This window comes from Channa argus, chromosome 4 (genome assembly GCF_033026475.1).
Source record: "Channa argus isolate prfri chromosome 4, Channa argus male v1.0, whole genome shotgun sequence".
In the NCBI taxonomy this organism is placed as follows: domain Eukaryota; kingdom Metazoa; phylum Chordata; class Actinopteri; order Anabantiformes; family Channidae; genus Channa; species Channa argus.
Window position 1 is genome coordinate 10,130,697 of NC_090200.1, and position 24,369 is coordinate 10,155,065.

Below are 24,369 nucleotides of genomic sequence, written 5' to 3' on the forward strand. Positions count from 1 at the left end.
CATAGATGCACAGATATATCCATACAAAGGTCAATAATACATAAAAGTATCTTAGTGGTGTAAGAAAGAGAAACATTCTCTTCCCTTGCTCCAGCTTTGTGTTTCTGTTGGAGGAAGAGTGAGATACAGCTACAGCTTAAAGTTGTAATCAGAGCCCTGAGCCGTCCGCCCTGCACTGGGACTCTGGAGTGGTTTGAGAGAGGGCCAGACATTCCAGAAGAGATCGCCGCCCAGACACCCAGCAGCAGCCAGTCAGCAACAAATTCCAGAATAGCAGTGCTGCCGCTAAAAATAGTCATCTGGACAGGAGAGGGATGGAGAGCTGGGTGTGTGGAGGGGGCCGCTGGATGGAAGATGAATGATAGAGGAGTGGAAGCTGAGCAGGAAAGGAGTGTGGTTTATTCCATTCCATATCCAGTCACAATGTTATCACAGCAGCGCAGAGGAAAAGAAGTCCTGCTGGGATGTGAGTTTGGGAACCTGTGTGAGTGCTTGCCGAGAGAGTTGGAAAGAATAAAAGAGAACCTATAAAAATGTGCACCTGTGAACATGCTCATGCCTTTGTGTGGCTGTGAATAGAAAGTGGCCTCATTCATACTGCTGTTTCTAAAGCAATGTGTCAGCTAACAGGGAACACACGCTCCACTGTACTCAGGACTTTCTTCAGACCCGGCCCTCTGTTTATTTTTCCTGCAGTGAACGGGCAGCTCCGTTTACAACAGCCACCCTAAACCTTCAGTGTGGAACATCCTGCCTGCAACAGCAGCCAGACACGCCAAGGCGGCACTGACCTCGCCAAATTCTCTCCTGCTTTTTGCTCAATTTGCACAACATCCCCCTACTTTCATCATACAAAGCCGTTTCTTCTAGAGAAAATAAAAAGTTATGGTCTGATTTGACACGCATGCAAATTCTTCAGCTGTGGTGTCCCATATCCCTCTGTGTATGACAGCTCTTATCTGATTCGGCTTGTGGAGGCTGCAAAGGGTGAGCCCTCATATCTGAGCTGCAAGGTAAAAGCTGAGAACAGTTTATGCAAACTTCCAGATCCGCAAGACAGAGAGTCAGGGTCGTGCTAATAGATTAAGTGCAGTATTTGAGGGGAGGGGTCTAGGGTTTTGGTTTTGAATTTGTGGTTGGCTATGCCTTCTCCACCAATAAACCCCCGTCCTCCAGCTCCAGGGGCAAACAGGCTCACCTTGTTCAGATGGAGGGAACAGGATAACGGAGGGAGTAGTTCAGAGGGTCTAGCAGCTGGACTTTATTTAAGGGTCAAAAAGTGAACCAGAAATTGTTCTGAAGACATTAAAAAAAAAAATCCCTTTGAAACTCAGATCCTATCTGTGTCACGAGTACAGCGATTGCAATTGCAAAAGATCTTTTTCTTCATAGCACCATCTGTATTGACTTTTGCAGATGACTGACAATTCATTTCCATAAGCATTTGAAGTGTTGCAGGGTTGTTCTTTTGTTGTTTGGCTTGTAGTATTACATCGCCTTTGACTTAGACAACTGGAATTTGCATTAAGAAAAAAAGAGTCCTGTAGTTTTTCCAAAGATAACAATCTTGCTCTTTTTTTGGGAAACTTCCCAAGAGAAACAATGGCTTTAGACGATGATTGATGTAATTTTCTGTAGTTCACTGTCAGTGTGATAAAAAAAGAACATTGATGCAGGAGGGATTTATAAATAGAAGGCAGAAATGCTGCTTTTATAGCTCAGACTAGCTTACAAAGACCAATCTTGAAGTTGGGATAAAGGTTTCAATGTGTGATTGAGGAAACCCAAGTCCTGCTCTGCACCGTGCTGTAGAAGTATTTGATGTTCTCGTCTTCCAAGGCCTGCAGCTTGTGTCTGGCCAGCACGAGCTGGCGGTGCTGTCCTACTCATCAGTACCAAGGCCCCCTAAGACTGCAGAGCTTCCAGCCGCCCACCCACTCCCCCCTCACAAAAATGTGGATCAAATTAACCCAGCAGCAGCAATGTTCTCCCTCGACAATCAATTGACTCGCCAACTCCTAAAAACAGACTCTCCTGTTTCTTCCCCGAGCCAGACATGAACTGTGTTGTCCGCTCCATGTTGTCTGCTGCTGTTTGTTTGACTCTGTCAGTTTTCTAATGATACAAAAATTGCATTTGTCCAGAAAACAGAGCAGACTGTTATGGTCTACTTAATTACCAGCAGGTGTGCTGGTTCCAACAGAACATTGCTATGCACTGAAGATTCAATATCAACACTTTTATCACATAACTGCGCAGACAATTGTTTTATATTTGCTCTTTCTTCAGATTTAGTCTTATGAGACACAACCTACCTGTTGGTTTTGGCACGTGTCACCTCATTAGGGTGCAAAGTTGTCCATCACATAATTGGCAGCCCCGTCTTAGTAGGGATTGGCCAGTGCTGCAATTTCCTTGATTGCAACTAGCTGTCAATCACACACAATCAAGAGTTTATTCCCAGAGTCTTACTACACTGCGCGACTGTGGCGCAGGAAGATAAAGTGGTTGTCCACCAATCTCACAGTTGTTGGTTCAATCCCTGGCTCCTCCGGTCACATGTCGAAGTGTCCTTGAGCAAGACACTGAACCCCAACTTAGTTGATCCCGGTGAGTGTTGGCCAGCTGCATAGCAGCTCCCCCATCGGTGTATGAATGTGTGTGTGATTGCGAGTGTGAATGGGTGAATAAGAAGCAGTGTAAAGCGCTTTGAGTGCCAATAGGTAGAAAAGCGCTATATAAGTGCAGACCATTTACCATTTACATTCAAGTGGATCCCAGCGAATATTTTTTGAGCATAAAAACACACTTTTTTGACTTAAAAGTTGGCACTGCACAGTTCCTAGTATTTTGCTTTCAGGGAGTGACTGTGGTCAGTTCAATATCTTCCAATAGTGAGCAGTTTGCATGATGTAAAAAGTATTAAGGTGTCCCGGACACAAAGTTGATGTTTGACCTATTTGAAAACAAGCACTAAAAATGCAGGTTTTATATGGGTTTGTAGAGAAAAATGAGGTAGTGCAAGTAATTTGTCATGCTACAGTTAAAGTTAGGTCGGACCATGATGGATAATGAATAATAACCCTCGTCCCTGATGCATGCTGGTTTAGTTTCTGTCACTGTAAATGTGTTAATCTGAATCAACTCAAAGTCCTGCTGTGCTGGTTCAAAAGGATAAAAGATTTACTCTGTTCTGGCTCGTAAATCATTTTATTTGTGCCAAAGTTTGCCCAAATGCACGTGCCCCATCTCATTCCAATATCTGTCCACAAACATTTGGCTGTCTCAGACCCCTAATTAGGATTGTGCATTAGTTTTCACACATTGTAGCACCTGCGATTGATTTCTTGAATCTAGCTCAGTAGTTTGTGTAATTTCTATATTCTCATTCAAAAAACAACATATTTGATTTAATAAAAAAAACCTTAATGAGCTTGACAGACTTTTAGGTTTTTATAAGGAACAAAATTAAAGAGGGAAATTTGACCACGTTTCAGAAAAAAACAAATGACATGTTTGGATCATAACGAGCAACTGGCAAAGATTTTTTGATTCTTCTTTCCTCTGTAAAAACTATTAGAATGCATTGGAAATTACATGAATTGAAGTGGACCAGAACCACTGTGCTTTTGGAGGGACAATACTAGGTTTACAGTCACCTTTCAAGTCCACTGGGAATAACATTTATTGCTTATAAAATAGATGTTGGGTGTCGCTTTAACATTCACAAAGTTAACTTTACAGCAGCCAGTGCTGAGAGGAAACTTCGCCCTATTCTCAAAGTACATTACAGATAAGGAGGAAAACGGGACATCTTTGCAATCTGGATCACCACAGTTGACCTCCTTTATGAATGTATGCATGTAGGTTTTTGGGTCGCACAGGAAAGAAATTAGGACATCTAATAAAAGTGTTTCTTTTTTTTTTTTACCAGAGTCCCTACTGTACAAGTAGAGCCTATTACTGGTTCTGTCAGTTTGTCAAATTTCACCACTGGATCAGCTTCATAACATAGGCACCTTCCTACTCTAAAACAACCTTTGGGTGTCAGGCTTGAACTGGAAAGTATTAAGTAACCTGTCTGTGAGAGACTGCGATCTTGGTACATTGTCATAGATGATTGTTTCCAACAAGAATAATACTCCCTAAAGACTCTATTTAATTATGAATATCCTAATTACAGTTTCTCATCATCTCACTGTTTTACTTAGCAAAATATAAATGAAAATAAAAACACAAAAAATAATAACAATGTGTAACTTTCAAGATCCATTTATTTGAGTTGATACAGTACAACAGAGGCATTGTGTTGAGAAGAAATACACCTGAATGGATGAATTAAGACATTTTACAGAATCAGAGGAACTTATATTGATTTTGTTATTCTTAACAACAAACCCTTGACTACTGCCTTCGCAATGAGATGATCCCACTCTATCTCAAATGAATGTGCATGATATTTTTGTGTGTGCAGTGCATCCCATACACAACACACAGTCCAAAGCAGGCCAAAACATGAACATGGAGTACTTTCACAACAAATCAAATGGCTTGATCACCAATAAATACAAGTATAAAAACACATTGATAATAATTGTCATTATCAAAACGAAACAAACAAACAAACAAACAAGTTCAGAAAAGATACCAAAGGCACTCAACTTAATCCACCTTGGCAGTCCAGGATCACCAACAGGCCCAAAACAAAACAAAATAAACAAACAAACAAATAACAAAAAAACAAAACCAAAACAAAACTGTGGCAATAACCAACCATAGTAATGAGCCATAACAAAAATAATACTTAAATAACATAATAATACTAAGTTCTTGTCATAACAATATCCAGTCAAGTTTTCCTATGATTAGATTTTCTTCTAACTTAAAGCCCCTTTCAGACATGCAGTGGAATTCTGACTTTATCCCGACTTTTTTAGGGAGTGGGCGTATGTAACGAAGATTTCGACATTATCCGGATTATTTGCGGCGAGCGCTCTAATGCAATGTCCGTATTATGCGCGAGAGCTGCCGAATCATTTGGAAGATTAATAGCGTGTTAATGATGTTTGTATTACTCAACTGCTGTTGTAGTCGCGTGATTGAGCCTTTTTATTTTTAAATAATTGCAGGGCTCCGATGTGCTGTAAACAAAACACTGTGTCCTAAATTTAAACATTTTAAATCACTCTGTGACTCCTGTGCGCGCTGATCGCGCACGGAAATCGAGCGGAATTTTCACACCTGCGAACGCGTCTCACTCGGGCGATGTCCCGCTGTGAGTTACAGGGCTAAAAGGTCCGCTGCTGAATTCTTCTAACAATGTCCGGAGTTCATGTCTGAAACAGGCTTAACAGATATGCACCAGTTATTTCCAGTTTGGCAAAGTTAAAAGTTTCATCATCAGATTCTTTCCATTGCTTTATTTCTATTTTCTCCTGGTTCTCCAGCGTTTGGAACAGTCGGAATCTCCCTTGCTTTGATAGTGGTGAAGATACCATGTTTACAAGGTCAGATTCTCTGACCCCCCACAGGAGTAACAAACTAGGAGAAAAATGAGATTACACCAATTTCAGATCAGATAAGTCTGTTTTTGGAGATAACTTCGAGGAAGGAAGTATTTTTCTGCCATAACATAAAGCAATATAAAGTTTCTTATATTTTGGAAAATCAAAAACAGAAGCATAACAAAACAAAATACTAACATAGTATAATTTTTTCACTGTAAATCCAGTTGACAATTAAATGCAATACAAAAGGCAAAAAAAATGCAATATAATACGCAATGGGTCTCTCACTTGATTTGATACCCAGGACCTTTCCTTCACACAAGCAGACCACTGAAAACATTCAACATGGGATCTCTTTTGTCTCATTTCCATCCACATCATTTAATATTTAGAACGATGTCAGTCGCCTCTCACCTATTCTGTGCTGCTGTTGAACAGTGTAACACCCTTTCTAAGGCCACAACGAACCAGCTGTACACGACAGCCTTCAGCATCCCATATAAAAAAAACCTCAAAAAAAAAAAAAATATATAAATGAGGTAAAGCCAAGCTGGGGATGATTTCATTGATCGACGGGGGGGGTTTCCAAAGTCTAAGAAAAATCTTAGGGGTTTATTTAATGAATAAATCAAAGCTTCGCAACATCTTGGTATGAAACAAAAACTTTCCATCCACTCTTCCTACTCACTTTCTTCACTTTTACTAGTCTACATCACAAATCCCTCAGAAAAAAATTATTCAAACTGCGTGACCTTTCCTGTGTATTACAGGAAAGTCCTCTCTAATCTTAGCGCCGTTCCCATGCGTCATTCTTTCACGCTCTTTTCTTCTCCCTCTAGCTATAAATCTCTACACGCTGCCTCTCTCAAACTCACAAATGAAAACAATAGCTGGCTAATTGTGCTTGGTTGACATATTGAACTATTATACACAGCTGGAAGGCTGAGCACAGGCCGTAGATCCCACCTGTTCTGAGTCGGGCTGGGGCTGATAGAGATCTCTAGCACCAACACGTCTCCAGGCATTGTCGGAGGAATTTGCTGTGTCATCAGCAGACTAAAACAAACCACCTTACTTAGCTCTTTCGCAGAGCGCTGGGTAAAATATTAACTAGCCCACCAATGTAAAATCACCTGACATGTCTTTGGTTTAAACAATAAAAAACACAATCTCTCACTATAACTGCCTCTATTATCAGGTAGCCTAAAAAAATGTGAAACAATCAAGGTTAAGAGGGCCAGGCACATTCCAGGATCGTGAGATGGCGTCTGCACCATCTCCTTTTACACAGTGTCCCGCGAGGTGAGTCCCTCCAGACCTTTAGTGCTGCCAGCAAATCTGTGTTCAACCAAGCCACCTAAACTGCTGACTATCCAAACGATGGGCTTAAAGACTGACAAAGAACACAGAGGAGGTTTTTTTTCTAGGCTTCCTGTGGATGCAGGCATATCTGTGTGAGATCCTACTTCTGGAAAGTCTGGGGGAGGAGACAAGACCGTTTGATCTCAACTCTCTCAGATTGGCCTTTGAACTCTGAACAAGTAGAGCTAGTCAGCTGTGAACTGAAGGCCCTGGGTCTCTCCACATTCACAACATCATCAAATAAAAAGCACAACTGGTGACAGGATGGCCTGGCTTTTCCCTCCACTTTAAGGAAATGACATACATAATTTTTATTAGGAATCAAAAAAGGCACTTCCTACATATTCCCTAGTATCATACACATATATAGGACATACGCTTTTATGAAGGTATAATTGCCTGCATGTTTTACATGTGCAGACATAGTTATATATGCTGAGTATATATACGTTTCTCATTGCTGAGTAATGTAATTATATATGTCAGTTCCACACAAAGAGTTGGTGACAAGGAGCTTTGGACTCTTCCAGTAATAGCCAGTGCCCACCAGTTTTGCACTTTAATCTAAAAGCAACAAAAATATTAATAAATAATCAGCAATGTTAATTATTTTTTTGGAACAAGACCCTGGTTTGTTTCTATTTTTTAAAGGAAGCAAAGATCACAAAAGCATGTGCTCTGTGTGAGTTTTAAGGTGCTTTTGTAAACTCAGACGCAAAATGGGTGGTGTACGAGGAGAACCAACCAGATTATGGTCAGTGCGTTTGTGATTCTAACTTGCCTTCTTGCTGAATATGTAAACACGTTGAACACAGCAAAGTCTATGGGCAGGCCAGGAAAACAGACTGGGTGGGATTCTCTCATGCCAGCTCTTTCTCTCTTCCATTCACAAAATGTTAACTTATTTTACTCTGGCCAGAGAAGTCCACCTAAATGTGTACATCTGTGTGTGTGTGTGTTTGTGTGTATGTGCGCGCGCATTCAGACATATAATTTCCATCATGATTTCAGCCCCTTTTGAAAGCCCTAGCTTTCCTAAAGGTGTATCCCAGTAACACACTGGTCGTTAATGCCACCCAAATATATCTGTGCACACACACACACAGACACACACCTACACACACAAACACACTCACACAGTAATGTTTGAACGCCCTCTACTTCTTCTCTCTGACACCCATCTGTTAGGTGAGGTTACTGCTGATGTCCAGGGCTTGCTGGTACACCTGAGTCATGTCCTCCAGATCCCCCAGCAAGGAGAAGCTGCCATTGTCACCTGGGGAGCCTTTTGTTTTGGGGCCACGGCTGAACTTGGGCCCTTGGAGTGGTGGGGCTGCTTGGAAGCCCTTGAAGTTGGCGAGCTGCAGCAGGTTTTCAGCTGAGACACAGGCCCTGATATTTGGATGGAGGTGAGGGGTGGAAGGATGCCACTCAGCCCTGCTGAGGGAGTTGGGCGACAGAGACAGAACAGAGCTGTCCTCCCCAACTATGCTGGAGGGCCGACTCTGACTGCGAGACAGACCAGAATCAGTTGAGGGAGGAGGCTCGCCAAGAGCTCCAGCTGCTGCTGATGGAGGCCCACTGTAGGTGGAGTACTTGCCATTTCGCTTCAAGATTCCCTTCCTTCCCATTACTCTCTTGGGTGGGGAGGTGGCTAGCAGAGACATGCTGGCACCCCCTAAAAGCTCGGAGGACTCACTGCGCTCTGGGGAGGAGTAGTACCCTGATTCCCGCTGCTGGTTGTTCTTCAAGATGCCTTTCTTAGGGAGTGAGGGCACCATCTTAGCTGGTGAGCCTCCTCCCAGAGTTGGCTCCTCTTCCTCACGATCTGGACTTGATGCCTCCTCTCCACCTTCAGCTTGTTGAGGCAGTGCAACCTGGCCCAACTCCACTTCATCCAGACTAGCAGAATGCTGCTCCCCAGTGACCCTGGTCTTCAGGATACCCTTGGGTCTCTTCAGACCTGGCTTATCCTCTGCTGAGCAGTGGGGCTGTCCAGCCTCTACATTTTCCTTCTTGGACTTTTTGGGCCTCTGGCGCAGCATCTGCGGCATGGTGGCACTTTTGGCTCCAGAACCACGTGGCTCAGTGCGATTCTGCCAGTCGATGAAGCGAGCCAGCATGGGTGAGCCGCCGTGGTCGTGTTGGGCCTCGCAGTCACAGACACTATTCTTGCACCCCCAGTTTACCCACCAGTGATTGGCTATGTCCTCCACTGTGGCCCTACGCTCAGGGTTCACCATCAGCATCCAGCGAATCAGTCCACGAGCATCTAGAAGAAACAGAACAACAATCTTATAACCACCTAATGCTACACCACTGGAGACAGAAATGCTACAGAATTTACAGGTAAATATTATAGAGCAATTAGTGGAGAAGTGAAGTGACACTCAAGCACAGAGCAAGAATCTGTAAATTCAAACATGCTTGAATTGGCCCTGGTTGATGTTAATTTCATGCAATAATTTTCCCATTGTTCAGTGCAAACCACATTAATGCATCTTCAGTAAAATAACACAGTGCTTAAAAGTGTCTAAATTCACCCCCTCTGGGTGACTCTGGAAGTTGGAAAACAAAATATTTTGCAATTGTTCTGTTCTTAATAGAACTTTTCATTATGTCATTCTTACATTAAAGTTTCTACAATACAGTCTACTTCATACTGTCTGGAAAAAAGGGCATTAAGTATCATGAGTAATAGATTCTGTAGTTCCTATTATTTGTGTCACATTTGTTTCACAAGGTAATGATTTAACATTTTAAATACTTCTATGTTTTCTATTAAATTTACATAAAAGGAGTTGTGTACAATTTATAGACAGAATGTCAATAGCTAGTGGTTTAAGTTTCTGACAAAAGTTATTCCTCACCCACACTATCTGCAATCCAGCTTAAGTACATTTAAAATGTATAATGTATTATATTGGTTTATAAAGGGCACTGAAATTTAGTGTGATTTTCTAGAATGACAAATTTTGGAACAATCACAAACCAAGAAAAAGGTTCCTGCTGTACCTGAGGACTGAGTGGGCTCTTTGTACTCGCCATTGCTTATCTGGCGAATGAGGTTCTTGTGGTCTCCCCCATCAAATGGCATGGTCCCGTAGACCAGAGTATACAGCAGCACCCCAAGAGCCCAGCTGTCCACCTGATAAAAACAAAAATCTTGTTGTAAAATAGCTCTTGGAGTCATACAAAGAACACATCACATACTGTACACAGCTAGAAAAAAAATGTTGAGGTGTGTTAGATCTGTTATTATGCAATGGAAATTCAATCTTTTCAGTCCTGTTTTGATTAGTGATTCATGGCATTAAAATGAATGTTGTGAAATGAGCAATGCTCTGTTCAACATCAGCAAAACTGAGTTATGTTCTTGAGTTTACTTTGGCATTAATACGTACCCTAATCACTTTTTCAAAATAACATCAAACAAATACATCTCTGTTAAAAAGCTTTGACACTACAGTACTTCTCTAGCACATCCATCCCAGAAATGCAGACAAACGTCACTGTACTTTGGTGGAAAATGCCTTATTTCCACAGAGATAACTCTGTTATAGATAACCCCCCCCACACACACACACACACACACACACACACACACATCATACTGTCCTGCTCTGTCAAGCAGAAGCAAGCACTTTCTGACCACCAACTTAATGCAATGTGGCTTTCTAAGCAAGCAGTTACATAAGACTTTGTGTATGAGGCATGGGGAGGTGCAGAGCCACGAGGGAAGTGGTGGGAGTAGAAAGAAGTAATGAGTCCACCAGAGATGACAGAGTCGTGATATCCTGGCTCCTGAAGACTCCGCGGAGACGTGCTGCCATTCAGTGATGAGCAGATGACCTGTCTCAATGTGTGTGTATGTGTGAATCTGCTCAATGAGACGTCCTAAGGAATGTGCTTCAGATGGACTTAGCTGAAGCTTTCAGACATAATTTAGGAAGAGGAAATCAGATAAGACCACTGAAGAAGTTGGTGTACTTCCTGTATGGCTCTGGACTCACATAAAGAATGTATCACTCTCCTGTTGCCACTGGTCCATTCCCGATTACGAGACAGGGCACGCACTATTGTTGTGTTCTATTTTAGGTGCCTGTGTTTGCTGTAATTTGTGGCCTCACCCCAACCGGGCTTCTATAATTTCAAATGCAATCAGACTGCTGTAGTTTTTAGCACTCTCGAGAAAATTATAGTGAATTACGCTAAATTGAACGGTTGGACTTGAAAAGCTAAAAATGCAGCTTTTTTCCCCTGCTGTTGCTTTGTTTTACGGAACTGATGCCATTTTAGAGACAACGCCTTTCAGAATTACTTTGGAATTGCCAGATAAGTGGGTTTGGGAAGCCATTTTCACTCTCGTTCACCAAAACTATTTGACTTTGACCGTGACCGCACTTTCTGAGGCTGTGGAGTGCATTCTGATCCCATTACGCTGTAGAGAAAGTGAGCGAAAACTATCCTTCAGTTTCTCACTTCAAAGGACCCAGACACTGTAAGAAGGGGAGGACAGGGGAGAGATGCAGACAGTATCTGGGCAGACCCACTGTGAAGTTGCAAAGGAGACTCCCCTTTGACTGGAGGCTAACAGTAATCCCATCAAAGAACCAGAAAATAAAGCAAAAAAGAAAACAACCCTTTTGTGTATGGCCTATGTAATTGTGATGATCACTAATAAAGATAAAAAGGTATATAATCAAATTTAACAATTAAGGAACACAATGCTGAGGATGATGATAGATGTATTAGAGAAGCCATGTCCTAAAACGTAGGTTCACACACAAGGGCATCTGGGATTTAATTACTGTCGGTGTTTTGTTCGTTGTGCCTCACCTCTGGGCCACGGTACGGTCTCCCATTAACAATCTCTGGTGAAGCGTAGAGCGGGCTGCCACAGAAAGTTTGCAGCAGCTTGTCCTTATGGAAGAGGTTGGACAGTCCGAAGTCAGCAATCTGCGGAAACAGTGATATGTGTGAGTTTTACGCAAACCGTGTGGTTGTTAATCACGAATCAATTGGCAAACTTACCTTAATATTACAGTTTTCATCCAGTAGCACATTTTCCAGTTTCAGATCCCGGTGCACCACACCATTCTGAGAGACAATGAGAAAAAACAAAAATAATAATTGATGCATTATTTATGTGAGCTGAATCTGAGTAATAAACAGTCTATTGTACTGAGTGATGATTTACTCTGACAAAGCTAGCTTGTGGCTCTCGAGGGAAATCAAGGCAGCCTGTTGGTCTAGTACTCTTTAATTGGTCCGGTCCCTTCTGGGGTATTTATGCTGACATCTGCTGTGATTTTCTCTTCTCAATCAACTCACATGTGTCACATAAACATGAGCCTGTAATTACCACCCTGTATGAATGATGTTCTCACAACATCTATGGATTAAAAAACAAATGTGCCTTTAATGCTTGGGTTTAAAAAAAAAAACAACTTAGGAAATACCACGGGTAAGGCAGACAGCCAAACTCCAAATAAGATGTGAAGGAGTGACTTCACCTGACACTTTTTCAGAAGTTTCAATCTGCACGGCATCTCCCATTGGCTATTGCTAGGAGGGGAGCTCATGTTCACACGAATCCTGATTGTACAAGCGGTTGCTTGATTGTTGTGTCAGTGACTCACACTACCCCACCCGGTGGGAGGTGGTGCATGGTAGTGATGATTCATCATTCGTGGCTTTTTGGGACTCTCCTATCTGAGGACTATGACATCATCTCTATCTCCGTTTGACAAGAGCAGAGCCCATCCAAACAAACCCCTGGACCTTGGGTGTTTGATAGGAGTTAGTGAGGGGTACAACAGAGGTTGACATAGGCATGACTGGAGCTAAATTGTTGGTGTAAAAGCATTGTGAGTATTGGCCAGAATTAATGTAAAGTCTGTTCGATGCACCGTAGTTGTGGTGTAAGTCTGAATTAAACTGGCCTGTGTTCTGTCACTGGATTGCCAAGAAAAGCATTGTGTGTAGGGCCTGCGGCTTAACTGTCTATAAGGTAGACTGAGGAGGTGCATGGTTAATGTCAAAATAAGCCTGGAAGACAAACTCTGGATGTGTGTGAGAGAGGCAGAGAGTTGTTAGACAGCCAAAAAGTTAATATGCGTGCTTTGCTCTATGTATAATACAGAATGGGTTTTCTCACCTTGTGGCAGTGGTGCACGGCAGAGACTATTTGTCTGAAGAAGTGTCGAGTCTCTCGCTCACTAAGGCGTCGGCGCTCACTGATGTAGTCATACAGCTCACCCTTGCTGGCGTACTCCATCACAATCACGATCTTGTCTTTGTTCTCAAACACTAAGAAATAATAAGAAAACAAGAGTCCATTAATATCTACAAAGACAATTTTATGTAGAGTAAACAAGTCCATCTCTTTAAATGCTGATGCAGGAATCCAAAATCTAAGCAAACATGTTAGATCTATACACTTGTCCGAGAGTTACATCAACCAAACCCCACCTCACGTATCTGGCTCCTTCACAACATTGCAGGGAGTTGCTGTTAACTCAATCAAGCCCACTCCTCAGAGACCAGAGTGAGCAGAGGACAGTCAAAAGAGAAAGAAAGCAGTAAGCAGGGAGAAACAAATTTAGCTTTTGGAGACAGCATGTCCACTATAATGTTAACAGATGCCCGTAACCTGTAACACTTCAACGTTGTATTGTCCCACCATTTCCCAACACACATCAATATCCCTATATGGGAAAGTTTATTGTGTCAGCTTGTTGGAAGCTCCCGGAATTGGGCTCATTATTACTTGGAAAATGTAAGATGTTACTCATTTAGTAATTAGTAATGACTCACCATGGATAAGCGCATCTATTAATTTTAGGATTATCACTTAAACTCAGCTGTCTAATGCTTCCGTGTGACAGCTATAATACTACACATGTAATTTCCATATCCTTTGTTAGTCCATCCTGTTTGTGCTTGTTCACTATAGCTAAAAGTTGTCACTATACAATAAATAACTTTCATGTAATCATTTTTTACATACTACACGTTACATTTGTATGACCAAATCAAATTAAAAATAAGAAGAGGGAACAGTCCCGAATATCACTTTAATTAAAATGGTGACTTGTTACACATCTGGTGAACGGAGAAAGCAACATTATTACCGTTATTCCAGTTGTAAGACATTACTACCCAACTGCAGCTCATCAAACATATCATTCTGTGTCAGTATTTAGCCTTCTAGTGTATAATTTCAACTTGGCAACACCGCTCTCCTTGTGCTTTGGCATGCAGGGAATGAAAATGCTTAGGGAAGAGGAAAAGCAGAGAGAAAGGCTAAGGGAATACTGGGAAGATGACGACAACACAGTCAGCCATGTTGTCCTTTATTGTGAGGGTTGATTTTCCCACACAGCAGGGTCGCCAGGGGTGAGGGCATTTGCTTTCTGCACCCTTGATGGAGCAACTTTATTGTTTGTCACATTACTTTCCTCACAAGTACCCCACTCGTCAAGGGTTCCTTTAAAGACATAATCCTCTGCGAAAACACACAGTTGCTGAGTGATGTTAATGCTCCCTGATTGTGACTGTCTGGCTGTTTTGGAAGTAACAGACGGGATGTAAGCCAAGCGCCCAGGGGGGCATAGTCGATCCAGCCTTCTGATTGGACGACAGAATGGTGACCTGGGGTGGCATTTGCAGTGATCCATGGTGGGGTTATGCTGGGAGAGCCAATTCTCAGCTTGCACTTCTATTTACCTTTGACTCCTGGTGTTAAAGTAATTACCTGGCTTACATAACTTGGGTTTGTTCTAGCCTGTTGGGTATTCCGGTCACCACTATAGCCTTGCTGTCACGTACTGGACATTGTTCACAAGTCAAAGCCACACGTTTGACTAATTAGCACCTATTGTCCTATTGCCTGCACTGATGATGGACTGTTGTTGCAAGAGGACAAAAACAGAGTCTTATTATAAAGTGTAATAAAGAAAGAGGAGATAGAATACTACTACAAACAATAAACAAAATGTTTAAAACAGTAAAGTTTGGGGGTTTAAATGTTTTAATGCTGAGGTAATAGTTTTTCTCTCCTGAATTGTTCTTATTTCCAACTACAATTACAAAAAAATGACAAATTACTATCTACGCATAGTCACTCTTAGAGAATGCACCATAATGAACACAACAGCAATTGTGGCTGTTGGTTCACAGCGGGGTTTTATGTCTTTCCTGACTTTATGTGTCTTTCCCGTTTCGCTCTTAGTTTGACAATCTGGGAAATACATTTCTTTTATAACGCCAAGAGCTGGATGAAGAGACTGAAACCACTCACAAATTTGTTTGGTAAATATGTACAACCAGCAGCCAGTTAGCTTAGCATAAAGGAAACCAGGAAATCAGATATGTGGGCTTAGTTCTTGTAAAGCATCTGTCTCTTCATACAAGTTACAGTTTATTTGCATGTATCAATTAGTGCATTTACAGCATTCTTCAGGGTTGACTATTTGTTTTAAATAAAGGCTCTTGAGCAAAATCTGCTTTTAAATGCGCTGCACAGCATGCTGATGGATGCAGAATGTGAGGGAGTGGTCAAAATCAATCGTCACACACACATCTGGTTCAGCTTTGCTTCACACAAGGCAGTTAGCAGGGGCTGTTGAAGAGGGTGTTGCCGGATACACAAATCAGGGGGCCTCCTATATGTCTCCAAAGTAAGACTGGGTGGAGGCCAGGCCACAGCAGTAAACGCTGGTTTTGAGGAGAAACACCAAAGAGTGAGAGCAATGAGTCTGGTTGAGTTTGTTGGTGGAGTACGCTGCTTATAAAGGAAGGCAGTACACATAGGAACACTAGACAGGCTTCTCAAGAGTTTATAAAACTGAGTTAACTTTTTTAATCATTCTCCAACACAACACATTAACCCGGCTGCACTTAAGCCCTCCGTCTGACTACTGGCACGTTCCCATGGCAAACAACAAATGTTTGTCACATACACACATTTCTGATAACAACCAAGGGATTTTGCAACTGAACAAAGGGCAGTGGGTGAGCCAGTTTTGCCAGTGGCACATAACCGGTTGCCATTGTGCCACGGCAGCTATCCTGAAAAGGTCACTGACGTCGTTTTTTGATTAACATATGCACAAACAGTCGCGAGTCAAATCAAAACACCTCAAACTGCAGTGCGTGACTTGGAGTGCATGGACATAGGCCCAGAGTTCATTAGAGGAGAAGATTAATTGCAAGGCTTACCTTAAAAGAATTCAATGGGAATTGTTTAATCTTTACACTCACCATTCATTTTAATGTGCTTTCTTCCACTTAGGTTAAGGTCATTCAAAAGGGCTCATATCAAAAAACGAGGAAGTAAATATGTGTGTATAAGCCCAGCTGGAAGGCTTTGATATTTGGAGAGTTGCTTCCTGGAGTAGATATATTTTGAAATTGCTCTAGGGAAAGCTTAAGGCCTTTCCTCCCTCTGCATAGCACTGGAATGGAGTCAGATGGGGTACAGGCCTAGGTGAGGTCAATCCAGTATCTCTCTAGCTATACACGCACATGCACACAGGCTAATGCGAGAATAGAGAAATAAACCTATGCAGACACACATGTGCCTAAACACATACACATTCAGACAGTCTGTTTCCCAGCTGCAGTTTTCTCTAAGTATCAGCAGATGTCTGGCCCTGAGATCAAGACCAGAGAAGACAAGGGATGAGACCTCTTAGATGTGGGACAGGCAATCCCTTAGAGTAACACCGTCTCAAATGCACCCAAAATTTCAACACACACACACAAACGCACACAGACACACACACACACACACATACACACATACACACACATACACACACACACACACACAGAAATCCAGACTTTTACTGGCCCAGGCAGCCAGACAGACCAGAGAAGATGAATAACATCCCACAGTTTCACTCCAGGTCTTATTATGACATCTGCACGTCATAACATGACAATCCTGCAGCTTGGCTGCTGAAGTACTGAATAAGATGAGGGAGGGATGAATGTTGGACATGTGTACTTTTGTTTATGATGATGTGCATGCATGAACTGACAGACATGCGCCAGACTCTCACCTTCGTATATAGAGATGATGTGTGGGTGGCGGAGGGATGACATGATCTCAATCTCTCGACGGATGTGAACCATGTCCTGCTCGTCCTTGATTTTTTCCTTCCGAATAGACTTGATGGCTACCTGGAAACAAAAGAAAACACTTTTTTCAAAAGGTCAGCTTAACATGGGTGCATTACTTGTTTATTTTCACTTTAACTGATTACAATCAATATGTTAATTTAATATTGAATGAGAGAAGACCATAGAAAACTGTTGTGTAATAATATGATTAGGTCTCAATCATTACATTGTCTGTATGTCTGTCTGTCTTTCTCAGTTAAACAGGTGAACTAACTTATGTCGGAGAGATAAAGCAGTTTGTAGCCTGCCTTATCTCACTCTAATAAACCCTGTGTTTACTTGCCCTCTCAGGTGTCCTATACATTCTGTACATTGACCTTTGACTTTTTCACAAGCCTTGCAGACATGACAGGCATATAATGCAATAAAGTACAGGTGACAACTCTGTAATTTACCCAGCCTCCTTTCCGTGCGAAGCAAAATGAAGGTACCGTCTCTGAGAAAAACAATCTGACACGTGGTGCCATAATGGGGGCTTGTTTGCAACCATTTAGAGCATAGGCCTGGATTTAACCAGGTATTAGTCAGTGTTTGGGCTAAGCCCCCAACGCTTCCCTAACTGAGAGATCAGAAAGCAGACTCACATGGTTAAACATGGGGGTTTCCATGGCAACTGTCTACCTGGGGGTGCAGCTGCTGTTGGAAAACCAGATGGTTTCTGCCGCCACACTAGTACACAGCAGTGCTTTGTGTTCAGTGTTAATGTCAGCCTGCAAACGCACTGATAATAACAATTCTAATGTTAGGCAGGAATAATGTTTACCATACTCACTATCTTACTTTATTGAGATGCCATTCAAGCATTGGCCAATAAACACAAAACAGAAAGTACTGTGGCTTGTGTTTTTAGTCATAAAACTGTTGGACAGTGAAGTCAATAAGAACAATTCCCTGGACAGCATGGATCTTTGTAAAGGATTTCACCAGAATCTATATATCATTTTGTACTAAAGTGGTGGACCAACTAAATAACCAACCAACAACGCCATCCACTGAGGATGAGTATCATGAAAAAGAAGTGAGCATGTTGGTCATGATTCTGGAGGAAGGCAGCGAGGCCTAGAGGTCAGAACGCTCCCCCATAATTTATTAATAATAAACCTCCACAGCCATGTTTCCTCCGGTGGGAAAAAGTCCTTGAGAGGAAACTAAATCACTACCTGCTCTTTTATTTTTAGTATTTATGATTATGAATGGCCTACTTTTAAAATAGGCTAAAAGTCTGTCCTGCTGGGAGTTTCATGGTGGAATCACGAGAATGAGTACAGTTTGAGGAAGTTAAGGAATAAGTCTATTTTCCTTGCCATTGGGTCTGTTAGGGGAGACTCAAGAACTACACTTGATTTGACCATTTTTAACTGTCATGGCATTGCCACCTGGGTTAAACGTCAACCGCAATGGGATGCACTGAAACCTCTAGCCTATGCACTCCTTAAATGAGAGGTTAGTGGCCATCTCCAAATAAACCAATAGAGAATACACAGTCTAACACATGTCACTATAATTGCAGCCTAAACATTCTGGATTGAATCCTGGGTTTGCTTTGATCAGGCCTGTATAGAGTCTCTTCGCTGTGGATTCTGTTAGTTTAAACTTTTGTCCTCTCCAACTAAGCAGTCGTATTCGCAGGAACCCAGCTTTATTCCATGCAGCAGAAACCACAAGCAGTAGCGAGTGCCAAGCTAATTACCGTGTACATCAATAAAAATAACCCCAAACCGGAACAGTTCTCTTCCAGAGCATGCCTTGATTGCACAGAATTTAAAGAAATGATACCATAAAAACAAGCCAGGGTCCTGGGGGTCCGCATGCTGTGTTGATAATCGGTAAAGGTTGTTTAACAGTGGTGTTTTCCTTTACCTCATCAGAATCACATTTTATAACTCATCCCCAATATGTGGATATCATTTCGACTTCAGTGTTTAATAGCGTGGCAGAATATCAGTCATTGTGCATTTAACATGTGTAACATAATTTCAGGAATTTATTAATTTGGGCAACAGTTGAGAAATGACATACATGTACACAGAGGCAAGTAAAATGTAAAAACCAAATTGTCTTTTCTCCTAAAAAGGCAGCAGTCAATCTTTTACATCAGCCTTAATACCACATTGTATGCTAACTCATTGACTGAGCCAGATCTTCCACACTGGGCTTGAGACATAGCCAGGTATCTCTTGTGTATGTTCCCCTGCCCTGACCCCGATGTGGATCATTAAACAGGACCGCAGATCAGCCACTTGCCAGCTGGCCAGGCTGGCTCACACGGCTACGCTTGTCCTTAAGTGGATCTCTATTACTGTCACTCATAGTAAACAGGCACTGCACTGCTGCCCACGCTGGCCCCCACCAGGTATGAGTCCAACCTTATCTGGGCCTCCCCCTAGTTTGCATCAGGGCTTGTTTGAAGTGAAAGCCCATGTTTTGCTTCACTGGAGCCTGACATCTTCCTGCGCTTTCTCAGGGCAATAAAATTAATTAAGTATTCATCACAAGCTCACCCAACCCTGTGTTTTCTAAAGATCATGATCATCTGTTGTGTTGACTATGTGTCTGACTCAGAGTTAGGGGGGGAAAGAGCAAGAGAGAAAGTGTGTGCTAGGGAGGAAGAAGCCTGTCAGTTTTCCAGAGAACTATATTTTCCAACACAGCCAGGAATCATAATACTTCATCAAAATCACCACATATAGCTTAGGAATGTGAGTGTTTTCCCCTCTTGTGTACCTCCCCCAGTGAATCCATTGTTGGGGAATGATGTAATCTGGTGCTTCAAGCTCATATCAATATAACTCTGTAACTCCTTTAACTGAAGTTGTCCCTCTCTTGTTATTAAGGTGGGCTTCCCTATATCTCTGAACTAAACGCCCTCCCCTCCTGTCTGTGCATATCCCCCATACAGGATATTAACCTACCCCTCAATCTCATATCCTGCTATGGATGGTCTTTTATCTGTCACTGCCCATTTGGACCTGGCTGTCACCACAACATTTTCAGTACAGCCATCTAGATGGCATATGATACATGAAGGCACACACACAATCTAGTCTAGCTCTTTTCTACAGAACCATACAAATATATGAGCTTCTGCATATGTCACATAAACATATAATGTTGGGTTTCCACTGAGTCACCACATGGAACATTTGTCTTTACAGATTAAAGCAAACAGTCACTTAGTTCCACTTGTGCTGACACACTGACTGTGCCCACATCTAAATCAATCCTACTCTAGTACCTGAGGTTCATTCCACACGTGTATACAAAGAGTCACACACAGAACATCCTCAGTGTACGTCTGCAAGAGCCATCTCTCGCCTCAACTTGTGTGATGGATTGGAAAAATGCACAGAGGGTCAGGATGATTGAATCACAGGCTCATCACATTGCTGTATCTCCGTTTGTGTCAGAGGTCAAGTAAACTCAACACAGCAACGTAGCGTCAGACACACGTGGCTTGTGAGGTGGCCGGCAATCGTGTTCTGCTGGCATCCCACGTGTAGACGTGTTCCTTCTCTAAGGAGTTCCCTAAGATATACAAACTCCCACATGAAACACAGTGATGCAAGGAAGTCCTGTACTTTACTGACCTGCTATTTGAGGCCTAAATGCTATGCTGCGGACATACTGAGTGCTGACCTACAAAGTACTATATGAGGTATTCAGCTACGAGACTTAAAGAAAGATACGCTTTACTGCATGGTTTAAAAACATTAAAAATGCACAACTTGGGTCAAAGAAGCATTATCTAGAGCCAACAAATTGAGCCGACTACAGTCATCCTAGGCAAACAGTATGTTCATCTCACTCTTGTCAAAATAAGACACTTTGACCCTTGCCACATGTGTAAATTGTGCAATTTTTGAGCACAAGTGAAAATAAAGCACTTTGCATTAAAGTTGCTGTCATGGCAATGACGAATAGAAAAACAAACTGAAGAAAGGACAACGTGCCAAGTGGGACAGACCAAGAGAGAGTATGACTTAATAGAGGGTTTACAACTACCCTATAACTGGAGGACATTGTTGACCTATACTAAGTTCCCCCCTGCCATTCTCAGCACATGGAAAGTTCCTTAGGTCCTGCCAGACTGGGCAGAGTTTCGCAGGTCTGCAAGAATACAATACCAGATAGTGAGTTTACTGTGGCAAAGTCAACAGCAACTTGTTTTTATCATAAAGAAACTGAAAGTGGTGGACTGACCCATGCACTCACACCCACACAGTGAACATTACAAACAAAACAAAGAAAAAATACTTTATGTCACGAATACTAAACCAAAGAAATGTGGGCCTTGTTAGTATCTGGGGGTGGGTAGCTGTTTTTCATGATGATCACTGGGGTCACTAAAGTCCCATCAGTCAGTCAGTAGCCGGATTTGCACTCTAGCATCCGGTCGTGAGGCCCTGCACAGGACAAGGCGTGTGCAGCCACAGCCCCCGTGGCCTCATGGGCCTTTTTGAGTACTGGGGGAATTCCCAGTTGGGGGGTGGACAAGCACGCGCCCTTTGAGCGCAACAAAGCGCTTATTTTTGGACTGCTGTTGTTTGCAGCGGCCACTGTAGATTCTGACTAACGCATGGCCGTGAACGCACCGTGACAGACGCGTCGCTGCGTCTCATGAGTGGCTCACCTCTCTGCCGGAGTGCCGCTCGATGGCCTTCTTCACTTTGCCGTACGTGCCTCTTCCCAGCGTCTCCAGCAGCTCGTAGCGGTGTTTCAAGTTATGCTTGTGGTGGTGTTTCTTCACGCCCGAGTTTCTCCGTCCATCACTGCTTGCCGGGGCCTCTTCGGGTGAGTTGCCGGCAGGTAGGGGTGGAGCTGGAGCTGGAGGGGAGAGGTCACCCCCCGCCGGTTTGCCCGCAGAGGTCTGACCAGTGCGGGGCTCGGGACGGGTTGGCCCCCGGTGGGGCGATAAATAAGCAGTTTCCATCCCCCTGTTAACTCTCTAAAACTACGTATTTAAAATAAGCTAATATGCTAATATAATACTTATAGGCCTAATAATAGTAATAATAAATAAATAAATTACAAGGAATAACGGGCAGCCTAATTGTCATATTATAACATGGAAACTAACATTTCCAGATTGTCTGGGTTGATCAACTGACTGATCAAGGTGAACAGAGTTGCCTCCTCCTACCTGTTCATGTTATTATCGCTATATAATCAATCTACTAACGGATTAATCACAAAAACTCTAAAAGGACATTATCGATCTATAATAATCTGATAGTCCTATATAAACGGATACACATTTCTAGTGCCAATATTGTTATAAACACGCATTCAGATTCGACAGCAGGCTACATGCCTAAAGCTGATGATATACTGGCTATAATGTACGTGCAAAATCTATCCCAATAAAAAGAGAAGGAAAAAAAAAAAGGCTAGATAACTGGTGTGGTCTCCTCACTCCTCAGATGACTGGCATGATCTGGCTGTGGTTAATTCTGCTGCCTCGTTCACATTATCTGTCGTCCTAAACGCTGCTAACATCACCGACTCACATCTACGAGGCGAGAAAGCTGCGACGAAACCGGCGTTTTGGATGAAGATGACCCTCATTTTGTCCACGGCCCAGGTGCAGCTCCTCATTCATCGGAACCCTGTCTGTTGTGCGACTGCGTGCTCCGTGTTGTGGTCGACCGCTGTAGAGGTGCGCTGTGATCAGACACTATCTCAGGCTGAGACGTTTTGGGTATTGCCATGGTCGTTTTGCTGCTCCTCTTCTTCTTCTTCTTCTCCTTCTTCCTCGTGTGCCCTCCTGCTTGTTTCTCTCCTTTCTCTCTCTAAAACCTCACCGTGAGGGGCTGTGAATAAGGAATGCGAGTGGATCCGAGAGCGGAGGCGGGGTTTACGTAGACCTCCTCCTTCCCCCGTCTTTTCTCTTCCCTTTCTCTCTTTGTGCTGTTTTCGTCTCTCACATGCTCCATGCGACTGCCGCCGATCAGGGGCGTAGCCGGGAATCGTGCACAGGAGGTGAACCCCCCCCCAACACACACACACACACTTTCCCTCCACTTCTTATGTCCATTGTTATCAATCTCCCTCAAAGATATTACCAATCATACCTCTAGCACATATTTATTGATTGATCACAGTAAAACGCGCGGCCCTAACTGTGTTTCCTTGAAAACTCCAAGAGGGGCATGTACACGTCTGAAGGAATAGTTTGGCAGTCCAGATAGTAAACCTTCTTGCCTTCTTGTCGAGATGAGATGAATGATATCAATCCAGTTACTGTTCAGCTTTGTTTAGCAGAACAAAGGCAGAAAACAGGGAACCATCTGTCATTTGCCCGGGCCAGAAAGTGTTACAACTGTTGTGGTTTTTATGGGGGTATGAGTTGGATTATTCCTTGGCATAGAGTTATGAGGTGGCCGGCTAACCGGGGTCCTAACCAAGGACAGTATTGAATCAGTGAGCTGCAATGGACAACCTCTTTACCACCCGAGCCACAGCTTCAGCCAACTTACTGACGCAAATAATAAGGTGAGGAGTTCAACAAAAAGGACATAATGCCAAGAAGAACACAACGTTTCAAGTGGCAGCTACTTTGGATTTCAAAACAACACAAATCACAAAGTAGTGAGGCACTGAATACTCCTGATCTGTCTCTTTATTTGGATATGCAAAAAGAGAAATTATAGGGAAGTAAGTAATCAGGTCCAATTGTTTATTTGTCACTTCTCAGTAACTTTGCACTTCTTTATTGTTCTCTTATAAACGGTTTAAACAATTTACCTATATAATAAGTATTGTCTTTAGTGACTTGTCATTCATTAATGTTTTTAGTTTGTCTTTAAATTTGTAATATATTTTGCAAAGTGGTTCCAAAAACTTGAAATAAAAAAATTCTGTTAAAATTGTACACAAAACACAGCAGATTGTATTTTGGTGCAGACCAGCATGATCTGGTTTCTCTTTCTTTCTTTCTTTTTTTAAAAAGTTATTTTAAAACAGTAAGATATGGTATTTGAAGTATTTTGAATTATATTTTTATGAAAAATAATTATATAAATAAATTCCACTGTTGTCTTTTTCTTTCAGCTCAGGTCTGGATTTAGACCAAAGTCAGACAGTAAATAAAAAAACTGCTTCCTGTCTCTAACAACAGCTGCTTTATTCTAGTTAGTATTGTTTCCAAGGAAAATATCAAAACTGTGAACCAGAAAATACATAAAATGTCAAAATATACACTCAAATGTATACACATGACAAACGACATGGAAAGCATTTTAGTGATGTCTCACAGTACAATGTTGCACATTCATCCTAAAATGATTAATAACAGACCTGGAAATATTAT

At 42.3% G+C, this 24,369-nt stretch overlaps 1 protein-coding gene across 2 annotated transcripts; it reads right to left on the bottom strand.

Moving 5' to 3' along the window:
- Window positions 1–4,256: 4,256 nt before the first annotated feature.
- nuak1b (NUAK family, SNF1-like kinase, 1b) lies at window positions 4,257–22,967 on the bottom strand. 2 transcript variants are annotated; one of them, XM_067501371.1, is made up of 7 exons: window positions 22,568–22,967; window positions 16,940–17,060; window positions 13,030–13,181; window positions 11,904–11,969; window positions 11,709–11,828; window positions 9,885–10,017; window positions 4,257–9,141 (listed from the first exon to the last, which is right to left on the bottom strand). In XM_067501371.1, exons 2-7 carry the CDS (start codon window positions 17,010–17,012, stop codon window positions 8,054–8,056), a joined length of 1,632 nt encoding a protein of 543 aa, XP_067357472.1. In that variant the 5' UTR covers window positions 17,013–17,060; window positions 22,568–22,967; the 3' UTR covers window positions 4,257–8,053. The 2 variants fall into 2 exon arrangements, with proteins under 2 accessions (XP_067357472.1, XP_067357470.1); XM_067501369.1 differs by having other exon boundaries at window positions 21,691–22,965.
- Between the last annotated feature and the right edge of the window lie 1,402 nt (window positions 22,968–24,369).

Bases quoted from the DNA above. Each gene is read 5' to 3' on its own strand.
- nuak1b (XM_067501369.1), bottom strand. From the start codon at position 21,990: ATGGAAACTGCTTATTTATCGCCCCACCGGGGGCCAACCCGTCCCGAG. The intron at 17,061-21,690 runs GTGAGCCACTCA...TTTTGTTTCCAG, and splicing joins AGCGGCACTCCGGCAGAGAG to GTAGCCATCAAGTCTATTCG. The intron at 11,970-13,029 runs GTGAGAAAACCC...ATTGTCTCTCAG, and splicing joins CCGTGCACCACTGCCACAAG to AATGGTGTGGTGCACCGGGA.